This window comes from Zootoca vivipara, chromosome Z (genome assembly GCF_963506605.1).
Source record: "Zootoca vivipara chromosome Z, rZooViv1.1, whole genome shotgun sequence".
In the NCBI taxonomy this organism is placed as follows: Eukaryota; Metazoa; Chordata; class Lepidosauria; order Squamata; family Lacertidae; genus Zootoca; species Zootoca vivipara.
The window spans coordinates 26555459-26567608 of NC_083294.1; the positions used below are offsets into that span (position 1 = coordinate 26555459).

At 41.5% G+C, this 12150-nt stretch overlaps 1 protein-coding gene across 4 annotated transcripts in view; it reads right to left on the minus strand.

Moving 5' to 3' along the window:
• The window catches only part of FNDC3A (fibronectin type III domain containing 3A), a 56536-nt gene that overhangs the window by 16215 nt on the left and 28171 nt on the right, over positions 1–12150 (minus strand). For 3 of the 4 annotated variants that reach the window (XM_035102060.2, XM_035102058.2, XM_035102059.2), the window contains exons 6-14: positions 11376–11613; positions 9983–10261; positions 7748–7803; positions 6860–7011; positions 5923–5982; positions 4749–4887; positions 2483–2536; positions 925–1046; positions 661–835 (exon numbers count right to left, since the gene is read on the minus strand). In XM_035102060.2, the coding sequence (XP_034957951.1) occupies positions 661–835; positions 925–1046; positions 2483–2536; positions 4749–4887; positions 5923–5982; positions 6860–7011; positions 7748–7803; positions 9983–10261; positions 11376–11613 (1275 nt within the window). The remainder of the gene's footprint in view (positions 1–660; positions 836–924; positions 1047–2482; positions 2537–4748; positions 4888–5922; positions 5983–6859; positions 7012–7747; positions 7804–9982; positions 10262–11375; positions 11614–12150) is intronic. The other variant, XM_035102061.2, reaches the window with a different exon arrangement.

Consider the following 12150-nt stretch of genomic DNA (forward strand, 5'->3'; position numbering starts at 1 on the left):
CTTACATTGAGGAAGAGAATGTTAAACATTCCTTAAGGCAATAAAACTGTAAACAGAGAATATCCAGTGAATGAATTATATATGCATAAAGCCAACTATGACAATTGTGGTTTTTAATGTCGGCAGGTCCAATCCTTGTACCCAGGGTATATAGATGCATTAGCCCCACAGATAGAGTTATATGCTATCATAACAGAACCAAGGTAAGTGATATCTAAGGAATCATCTCAAATAAAGAAGCAGATCAGGTTAGCCCCAGCTCATGTCATTCTATGTCCCACTCTGAGCCATTGGCTATGCTTGCTGGCACCGATAGTTGTTGTAGCTCAGCAACTACAACCCACAAAGGCTGCACAAGATCACAGCGACTACAAAGTCTATGACAGCCTTTAGGTGTGCTTCAGTATTAGATGTTTACCTACTCATTGGACTTTGCCCCTACCTTCTATAGGTTGGACCCCTGGGCAACAACAACTCAGCATTAAATTAGCCCTGGAAGATTCAGGGATAGTCTACTACTACCAACTCCACTGGGATGTCTGAATGAGTGAGCATGTAATTATTTGCTAGGCAACATTCTAATCTGTCCAAGAGGGAAGCTGCTCCTTTCTATTCTCCCCACTTCCAAGGTTTCCTGACTCACAAGCACCAGAAGCTTACCGAACCATCTTCTTCCATTTCTAAAACGTAGGTCAGAGAGTCATCTGTGGATACTCCAGCCGGAGGACTCCATTCAAGTGATAACCAAGTTACCCCTGCTTCTTTTAGCTGAGGAGGCAGAGGTGGTGGTGGGACAATTCCAAGTGTGTAACATACCAATGTTTCGCTGAACTCACTGTGGGGAGGAGTCAAAAGATTAGCAAGAACTTACATTGTTAAGAACGGAATGGAAACTCTGCAAAAAATTGCACAATCCATTATTACCTTATCCCAATGTCATTTCTGGCTGCCAACCTGAATCTAAATTTTGTGGAGGGGGTCAGCTTGGTAACTTTGTGCTGCTTCAGGTGACCATAGTAGCATTCCTTGAACGCATTGTTCTTCCCCTTTTCAAAGAAACAAAAATGAAGTCATATAGTCCATTAAGGCAAGGGCTAACTAGCTGTGAGAAGTCTTGGCGATACATGACCCCAAAAAATTCTTCATTTACAAAACAAAATCCTTTAACATAGAAAAGATGCATCAAGGGAACAGATTGGCTAAAACTGCCCCAAGGGAATGGTTTGGAGCAAATGTGTTGTTGTTGTTTTGTACAGGAACATTCCATCATGTTACATGAGTGCGTAAAAACTGCTAATGGTCGAGCGAATAAACAGTCCACCTGGTCCATTCTCCTGTTTCCCACAATAACTAGCCCAATGATTATAGGAAGCAAAGAAAGAAAGAAAGAAAGAAAGAAAGAAAGAAAGAAAGAAAGAAAGAAAGAAAGAAAGAAAGAAAGAAAGGGCAGGGTATGGAGGCAATGGTTGGAATGGCTGCCTGTGACATACTGAAATTAATCCAATGATTCAGAAGGATTTGAATGATCTTTTTAAACCTGTTGCTATTATAGTGTTCTATACCGATATGGTTTCAAATAATACAAGCCACTGTGGGAAGATACTGTGTTTAGAACAGCAGCTATTGCAGATAGCTTTTTGTTTGCTGTTGTTTATCTGTGAGTAGTGTGCAGTGGCATGGCTGATGCCTACAAACCAAAATTGTGAAAATTGTTTAAACACTTCATTCAGCTCTTTGCTCTTGGCCTCTGGGAAGAAAAATATCGAGATTCCTGACTAAAGGAACCAAAGTTCTATGATCCTATAACAACTGCTAATGTTTATAATTTTGCTTTGTAGGCATACTTGAATTCTGATTCTAATTTTCAGGGTTGTTTTTTTTGTTGTGAAATTCAGAAAACCTGTTGCCTGGGCCACATTCACATGCACTTCAAAATATCATGGGATTTAATTCCCTGGGGCAGTAACCATATGACAACAGGTAAATCCTAGAACTGCATGAGTAGGGATCAAATAAATCTTTTCTATCTGACTAGGATGCCTGCTAGCCTTTGCCAGATTTCTGCAGGTTTACAATGATTCTGAAGTGCTTGGTTATTCTATTAATTCTTTACGTGCCACTTTCTAAGGCACCAGGGGCAACATGATCCTTAATTTGTTCATAAAAAATCTGAAGCAGTTAATACATGGATATTAACACTCAAACAAAGGTGCTAACAAGTTTTTTCTGTCCCTCTAGTAGCCCTGGTTCAACATTCCATAAAAATGGTTAAAACCACTTCCCTGCCAAGATGGAAACCTTACAGGATTCTCACCCCTACTTGCAGTATTTCCAATTATAGAGGATCTCTCAGTGCTATACTGAAGACTGTTATTAATCTTACACAAATACCACCGACCAGTACAAAAAAAGAGAGGACTAAAGCAACATACAATTTCAGTTTGACAAGATTAGGATGTTGATTCCGAAACAAGGAACTCACCTCATCCCACTCTAAAAGGTAGTTAGTTATTTTGGAGCCATTGTCATTGGAGCTCTAAAAAGGGAAAAAAAGAAAGCTTTACTTTGCCTAGCTACTGAAAGAGGCAAATTTCTAGCTCTCTATCCTAATAATTAATAGGTCTGCCAATCCTGAATTGATACATAACATAAACCTATTCCATGCATGTATATACGTACATTTATAACCAGTATATTGAAAACTAGTACTTTTTTTCAGGCAAAAGAATGTATGCTCCCAGTTGCTATTGGACGCACTGCCCCACATCCCCAGTAATGTAGTTTATGTAGCTCGATATTCTATCCTATGTTCAGTTTGTGGCTTGCTCTGCAATGGAGTGTTGGCCTCTCAGTTAGAAGGTAGGTTTGGTGCCTGCAGTTCTGTCTACTAGATTCACTAGTAATTAAGCGTGTCTTGACCTACAGTGGCACCCAGTTTCAGATTTCTGGATGTAACGGAACCATTTTGGGATACACTTTCAGAGTCAACAGCAATAATCTTAAGTGTTGTCTCGGAAAATGCACATTCAGAAACAAGCAGCAACTACTTATTCTGAAGAGGGCTGTGTACTCTGAATGTGGTAAGCAAGAAACGGGATTGATTTTCTTTAGCGCGCGCACACACACTGCTTTTTTTCTGGGGGGACACAGGGGTATGCATACCCCTAAACATTTTGTGAATCTAGGTTTGGCCTCATTGAGGGGCAGTATTTCAATATGAGTAGGTAAATGAGAGTACCCCTAAACATTTTAAAGAAAAAAAGCACTATACATACATACATACATACATACATACATACATACATACATACATACATGCAGTGGTACCTCGGGTTACAAATGCTTCAGGTTACAAACGCTTCAGGTTACAAACTCCACTAACCCAGAAATAGTACCTCAGGTTAAGAACTTTGCTTCAGGATGAGAACAGAAATCGTGCTCCGGCGGTGCGGCAGCAGTGGAAGACCCCATTGGCTAAAGTGGTGCTTCAGGTTAAGAACAGTTTCAGATTAAGAACGGACCTCCGGAATGAATTAAGTTATTAACCAGAGGTACCACTGTACATAAATGTGTATAGAACACTTTACCCCCCCCCCCCAAAAAAAGAACTGCAAGACGATTCACAAGGGAACCTTTTTAGGTTATACCTTAAGCCCTGTAATTTGAGTGAGAAGTCTACAATAATGTTGAACATCTGATTTTTTCTAGGAATTGTTATCTCCTGAGCTACCTGTGTATCAAGTTTCATTAGGATGTACTAAAAATTCTCCATTATCAGTGAGATAATCAGTGAGGCCTATGCATGCTTGCATGTACTTCCGCTTTGCTCAGAGGGGAGGAGAGGAGGGTTCCAGTCCTTCTTCGCACACTCCTTGCCATTCATCATTGAGGTTAACACCTCAGGTAGAACAACACCTTATCCTACTGAACTTAACATGCAGTATGTTTGTTTGTTTAAACGAGATTCTTTTAAATAAGTAGGACATGCAATGTTGCTGCACATCCTTATCCGCTAATGTGAGTGTCCCTGTGCAGCGAGCCAGCTAGCCAGTCTCCTCCTGGATACTACAAACCGAGGTGAACAAACTCAAACTCAGGAAGCTTCTTATCTGGCCCTCAGGGCTCTTTTCAGGTCGTGCCTCTCAGTAGCCCTGCTCCAAGCCCTCCTCTAGTGACTTCGCCTGGACGCAATATGTCCTCGGACTAAGTTAATGCCTCTTACTTGCATGGATGGAAGCTAGAAGGGGTGGGGGTGCATGTTTGCATGTAGAAGCTTTTGGCTTTTGCATGGCCGGAATGTAGCCTACAATCCAAATGTAACAGTTGCAACTGCTGTTAAACCCACTTTTGCCTTTGGCCCACTTGCCCATCACTGAAATGTTGCTCTTGGGGTGAAAGCTGTCCCTCACCCATGCTGTAAGCTGTAAGTAAGGGCTTTGAAGCAGGTCACTTTACTCCCCCAGCGTTTTCTTTTCCAATTGACACCCAGCATTATATGGTCCTGAGCATGCTCAATCCTCACTGCCGCGCACACAAACTCACTCCCTTTTTTGTACTTCTGCATACCACAGGGTTCTCCTAAGCATGACAGTACCTCCCTCTCATTTGCCTTGTTTCAGCTCCATTTCTATCCGCACTATATCACAGAGTTCACAATTAGAGGAACAATTGGATTTACTTAAGATACGCTATAAATCTTGCTATAAAAAAAACCCTGGTTTAAAATCCATTTTTGGCTTTTCAGTTACCTTCCACTGTAAATTCAGGCTGTTTTTGGTTCTGTTGATTACTTTCGGTGCAGCTGGAGGGTCTGGCTCACAACTATTTGTAGTAAAACTCACCAGCTCTGAAATAGCTTCCTTTGTCGTACTACTTGAGGCTATAACTCTGTATGATTAAAAAAAAAAGTTAAGGCAGTTTTGCTAATGGAACTGAGATCTGAAAGCTGAGACTGTGGTTGGTCATAATGATTTGAGTCACAGGATTGCATTTGGCAAATATAACATTCCTACCATGTTACAGGTCTGCCTCCCCACACACCTAAGAACAGTTTCAAAGAACAGAATTCCGCCCCCCCCCCCACACTTTTCCTTCAGGAACCCATTGCCTGTGTCTCACCAGGCTTGAAATGTAGGAGAAGATAACAATCTTATACCTATTTCAATAAGGAATATGCCTTGGTTCCAGTCCTCTGCGTGTGCATAAAGAATAGCCACACTTGGATTAGAAGAACGCATCTTCACGTCTTTAATGAATTTGATTGGAACACTTAACACACTTGCCTTCATTTTGGCCTTCACTATACTCAGAGCCTGACTACTATGGCATAGGTGGGAACAATCTAGCCACCAAGGGGCAATACTCTTCTGAGGTTACTTTTTATATTGGGTAACTCTGCCCCCAAATGCAAGTTTTGCAAGTACCCTAACACCACTTAGGGTGGTACTGAGGCTCAGGGGAAAATATTTTGCGGGGGGGGGGAGTAGTATTTGATATCTATATATGTAAAACTCTTCACCCTGACGGATTCACAGGGAATGGTAGTTGTGTGGGCATGTGCAATAATACATTACAATACAAATCAATATAGATCGAGCAACAAAAATGAGAGGCACAAATTATAAAACTAAAAAGCAGTCAGGGGTCATAAAACCAGTTTTAAATGCCTGACCAATTAAAATCGCTTGCCCTGGTCTAGTATGTTGATGCAACTCCAGAAGCATTATTAAAAACAGTAAAGAAAAGATCTATTGCACCATTTGTAGGCCTACGCTTTTCAGTTTTATCACCTGCCTTCCCCCACCTTCTCCAAATCCTTATCTCTTTAAGCAACTTCAAACAAGGGAGGTATCTGCAGGGCAATTCAGCTACTTTTAACAACAACTGCTGTGTTCTCAAGATTCTTTTGTTCTTGGTGCCCACCTGACATGGTAATCAGTTGCCGGTCTGAGATCATTAAGAATAAAAGTCATCTCTTCTTCCCTGCAAAAGGAAGAACCCATTATGATAGTGATAATTAGATAGTTTCCACAACAACAACACCCTATGCAAACTATACCACCATTGTTCTGTCAAGCATATCCTACATAGTAAAGATAAAGGGGTAAGGGGACCCCTGTCTGTTAGGTCCAGTTGCGGACGACTCTGGGGTTGCGGTGCTCATCTCGCTTTACTGGCCGAGGGAGCCGGCGTTCAGCTTTCGGGTCATGTGGCCAGCATGACTAAGCTGCTTCTGGCGAACCAGAGCAGTGCACGGAAACGCCGTTTACCTTCCCGCCGGAGCGGTTCCTATTTATCTACTTGCACTTTGACGTGCTTTCGAACTGCTAGGTTGACAGGAGCTGGGACCGAGCAATGGGAGCTCACTCCGTTGTGGGGATTCGAACCGCCGACCTTTTGATCGGCATGCCCTAGGCTCTGTGGTTTAACCCACAGCGCCACCTGCGTCCTTAATATCCTACATAGTTTCCCACAATGTTGGATTAGTATCTCAAAACTTCTATCTCCCAGGACATCACAATTTAGCATTTGTCTGCATGCAATTCCCCATTGCCCAGGAATATCAGGAATTACAGGAGCAGAACTCCATGAAGGTGAATGAACTGGCTGGCAAAGGAGAGATTAGGTGCTCCATTCCTCATCTGCATCCTGCATAGGAATTATATTTTGGTTGGGAGGGGGGCAGGCTAACTTATGTGGGCCTATTCACAAAGCTCCCTTAGATTCTGCCTCTAGGCTGTCCTTTGAAAAACAACACTGGAAAAAAATCCATCAACTCTGTCTAAAATATTTTCTATGGAAAGTGAGCAAGGTATCAGCTGAGATAAGTTGCGTCATAAAATAAAGAAACTGGACTTACACATAAAATGATTTAAATTTTCCATTTCTACCACCCTTCGAGATTGCCACTTCGTATCTGAACTGTGTAGAGGTGAGATGTGTTTCACCATTTTGCACCACAAAAGGAGGATCCCAAGCCACGACTGCTGACCTAGCTTGTATTTCAGAGACCTATAAAAAAGGGTGAATAATGTGACTTTCTAGAATATTCAAGAAGCATTAGGAAAAAATGCAGGTGGGTGCACTCTTCCCCTACACAAGTTGAAAAAAATAAAGCCCATTATTCTTGTGTAGTCTTATGTGTTGACAGTATTGATGGTTCAGAGAGAGAGACAGAGAAAGACAGAGAGACAGAGAGACAGAGAGAGAGATATCCAGGCAGTCAAGTAAAACATTTGGTCACCTATTTTGGTCTGGTGATTGTCCTAGTTATGTAACTTTTCTCATTCTCCTCTTTCCCCAGCTGTGAAGTTGGTTCAAAATTCACCAAAAAACTCTAAGTTAAGCAGGCTTTGTGTCAAACCCCATAATTGTCATACCAAGGATTTCAAAATATTTTCAACTTGAATGTTGCCCAACTTCAAACCCCTTAAATTGGGTGTCTTATATTCAGAGAACAGCTATGGCTGACTTTTCCCTAAATGTCCCACTGCAATATCAAAGATCAGAAAACACCCATTTGCTTCTTCCACCTATTCACTAGAGTTTGCATAGCAAAGTCATACAGAATGTCATTTTCCACAGTTACTTATCAACTATGAAAACTCCATTTCCTTCTAAGGATCCTGCCATATTCTAAAGTATTGTAAACAACTCTTGTTTGAGCCAGGTTTTGTAAACAGATATGTCTATTTTGAAAAGATATGCCACATGCTTATTATAACGTCTAAAATGTATCACTACTTACTGTAGGCTTATTGATGCTTAAGGGTTCTTGGGATTTTCTAGATTCTGTATCAGAGTCTAAACAAAATAAAACAATAAACATACACCACATTGTGAGATGGAGAGGAAATGAAAACCCCCATCAAAATATTTGTTATTTAACTGCAAACCAAATCAGGACACTTATTAGAACAACAGTAAATGCTGTGCAAACTTCATTGCCCTTATTTGTTTTGACCATTGAATCAACTACATATTCAAAGTGTGCAGAAATAACAGAGCTGCACAGACTTCCTTTGAGTTTGACTCACAGCATCAAGAATCTGTGCATATCTTGCTTTTCCTTTGAATGATGGAATTTGAAAATTCTACTGTGCTAAAAGTCTTAACAGTAACCCTGTTCATCAGCTACGTTATTTTAGGAAGACAGTTTGAAGGAATGATACGATGGGATTTTATGCATTCAATAATTAAGACTAAAGTTTCAGCAAGGAACATTTAAACGATTGAAAGCAAAACCCATGCATATACATACTCATGTTTTCAGATAAATTTCATGTTAGTTTTTCTAGTTATCCTGCCAAGGCTCAAGGTTCAGGATACTAATTCATGCAGAGGACTGAGTAAGTCAACAGGAGCAGGGAAGCCTCATAAGTACTGAGGTTCAGGTCTGAATGTAGATGAAGTACCTTTTTCTTTCAACTTGCCAATGAGGTCTATCTATTTTTATTGTAGATACAGTACACAGTTTCCAAATGATTACTTCCTTTGTTTCTTCCTTCCATGATAGGCCAAACTACAATTCTGGCAATGAGACTACACTGCAAGAATTACAGTGCATTTGCTCCTATGCTCTCAAGCAGCAGTAGTTTATTTTAATAGTAAGCCATTTCACCCTCTGAAATGCCCACATTGCCAATTCTGTGCAAAGCCAACCAAGCTGGCAGAGATGCACTGCACTGCACTGCTGAAAGAAAGTACTGCTGTTCAAGAGTGTAGGTGCAAGTGTATGCTTCAGCTGGTCTGCAGCAACATTCAGAAAAGCACACATGCATTTATTACTCAGGTAACAGATTCACCGTATGTGCACATTCTGGCTTGGATCCAAATAACCCCTAATGCAAAGAGAATACAGTTTTTCTCACATAAGGTGGATCCCACACCACATTGCATATTGTTAAAGGGCTCCCTGACCCCCAGGAGCAGCTTTTCAGCAGGAGCAAACAGCTACAGAAGGAAGAGGATGTGGGAAACCCCACTGCATGGGGAACTTGGCTCATGGTTCTTTGGGTGCGAGCCTCTGCTCTTCAACAGTACACAATACAATACTGTATTGTTAAATAAGAGCCTTTTGTGAAGTCCATTGAAATCCAGAAGGTATAACTGAATTTTGTGGCTGATTGTATGGGTAAATTCACCAAGCATTCAGGTCCAACTGGGCACACCTATCATTGGCTGTGTATGAATGCACACAAACATCAGATTTCAGCCATAGCTAGTCCAGCAAATGTAGTTCTACATCAAGCTTCTAAGTTCTAATAATTAATTTCCTCATACAAGAAACACCTCTTCACCACTGTCCCTCAAGGGGGGAAAAATCACTCCTCACTGGCAAAGAGGAAGATTAGGGGGTGGGATTGGGAGGGGAGGCCCAAGAATGGAAAGGTGGTCTAAGGAAACCTGAATCTTTTCCCAGACAGTGGCTTAATCATTTCATATTGCATATTGTACAGAGTTTTGAAATGTGGTACTCTTAATATTTGCTTTTAGATTGCCATGTGTACTTTATTTTTAGTATATGCATCCTGGCTTCTTGTGCTCTCACGTTACACCAGGAATGGGGAACCAGAGTCGTGGCCCCCCCCCCCCCCGGTCCTGTTGCCCTGAAACGCCCAGCATCCCTGGCCATTTGCCACAGAAACAGAAGGATTTTTCCAAAGAAAGACTGCAAATATGAAGATGCCAACAACAATAGAAGAAAACATTTTCAATGGCATGCTTTTCATTTCAGTGAAAACATTAGGATCCAGCTCCCCTCTCTTGCAAGTCACCTACGTTCATAATGAACACATTGCCACACAATGTACAGATGTGATGCATCGTATCTGACATTCTCTACTGTCAACACTGCTGACATGTACTTTTAAACTCTAAAGGAACACAGACAGGTGGTTCCTCCTTTGTTTCATAAGAATGCTCTGCAGAATACACATACTATACGAAACACACATTATGTCCCTTAAAAGTTCCAACTTACCTCCCTTTCCTGAATTGGCTGCTTGGCTTTCCCTGGCTTTCCCTGCTTGCTTCTGCTTGCCTTGCCCTCCTGACCCTTGCTGTCCCTTTCCATGTCCATTCTGAACGCTGGCGCTGGACGAACTGTTAACTTTCTGAGGTGAGGAAGGAGGGCTGTTCGGTTTATTATTTGTGTTTCCACTAGCTTGTCGGTCTCTTATCCGTTTCTTCAAATGCTCTTGCATTTTGAGAGTTCTTTCATCTCGCGGAGGAAAATTAGCTCTGCCATGAGAACGGGTCTCTATAGGGGCACCAGCAAAGAGAGCCCATTAGATGGGACACATAAGGGCAAGACTTTCATTTTCAATGATACGGTTTCCCCCTCCCACCAAACGTAAAAGCCTTCAAGGTTTAGCCAGATTAGACATCCGATATATATATAAAAGAAACAAATACAGTTATTGTAGCTACTAATTATTCTTGAAAGCTAATTTTAGAACTGTAACATAGATAGCATATGTGCACATGTGTATAAAAGAAAGAATGGCTGCAGTTTTCTACCATAACACAGAGGCAAGTGCCAGGATATATTTTTTTCTGAGGGGTGTGTATAAGAAAGAAATACTGCAAGCTTCAACTTTCTAACTCTCACTAGTCCACTTGGTTGTGATTTGCAAGGAACAACTCCACCTGCCAGGGGAATGGGACAAGATAAGAGCCAGCTATGGCAATTAAGTCTGAAATTCTAAGCCCATTTACTCCATAGGATTTGCTCAATTCAACAAGCATGGTGTGACTGAGCTGTAAACCAAGGAAAAAGCTCCCACCAACAACAATTGGAGCTTTATGCCTAATTGGTATGGGGAGGTGGCAACTGTCTTTAGGATGGCAGTGCCCTTCCCCACCCTGCATAATTAGGCTTAGGAAATGAATGCTATGTTTTGACACACCTAGGAGCTCTTTTTAAAGCCTTATTTCCTGTGTACAGCTTGGAGGGAGCAAGGAAGAAAGGCTGCAGGCTAGCTCCAAAAGCACAATACACCAGCAAACTCCTGCCCTACAGAAAATGAGATCAATAGTGATAGGGAAGCGGCTAAGAATGCGTATCAGCAAATTCTTGCTGCTTGGCCTTCGTATATGGCAATGAAGAAAACACTTGTTATTCTTAAATATTGTGAAGGAAGGTGAATTAGAAAGCCACATCTAGGCTATATAGGACCCAAACCACTTGGGGTTTTGTGCCTAAGAGTGAGTGGGAAGACACTGCACACAGAGCACTGTTTTTGTTGTGGGTTTATCTCACTTGGAAACAGACTTGCTGCAATCTGCATCAGCTGCAAGGGCACATAAGCAGCCCAAAAGAAAGCATCAGACCTTTTAAATACAGGGAAGCTAATAAGGGCACTTCTTCTTACCCTGTTCTTGATAAAGATGCTGTGGTGCTGTATGCTGATGAACGAACTGCGGTGGCATTTCTCCTGATCCCGGAACCGGAGGATACACTGCATGAGGTGGATGGGGTAGCATAGCAGGATGAGGGTGCATATAATGGGTCACATGGGGAGGGGGAGGAGGAGGAGAATGCATGGGAGGGTGGTATTCAGTAGAATGTGGCAGAACTACAACCTTCCGGACTCCATTTTCTTCCACCACCTGTAATGCAAAACCAATATGTTGTATGTATGTGTGTGTTTTAAAATACAAATACATTGATTTTTAAAGAAATCTAACCAATTTCAAAAAAAATGGGCATATCCATCTTGAATCACATTGTTAGTCAACGTCTCAAACTGGCTTGCAGCTCCAACAAACAAGATCCGTACCACCGCCACCCCACCACTAGCTCTACTACAGTGATGTTCAGGAAAATTCAAGGTAGTACCAGCTCTTCAGCCCAATTGCTGAATATCAGCAAAACCAGCCACAAGCTAAAATCCAGTAACTAACATACTGCACAGATAATAATGTATACACTTCCGGGCAAGTAAGTCAAAAGTTTGTGTCTCATGTGAAGTCCTGGCAACAACCCACTTGAAAGATGTCACATGTCTAGCATGAAACCTAAGCATAATGTGGAGCAATGGTTGGGTTTCATTCTCAAACTTAACCTATTGTATCCATGAAACTGTACAGCATTAATTTTTCTTGGACCAGCACTTTGATGATTTTAAAGAGTTAACTGAAAGCATG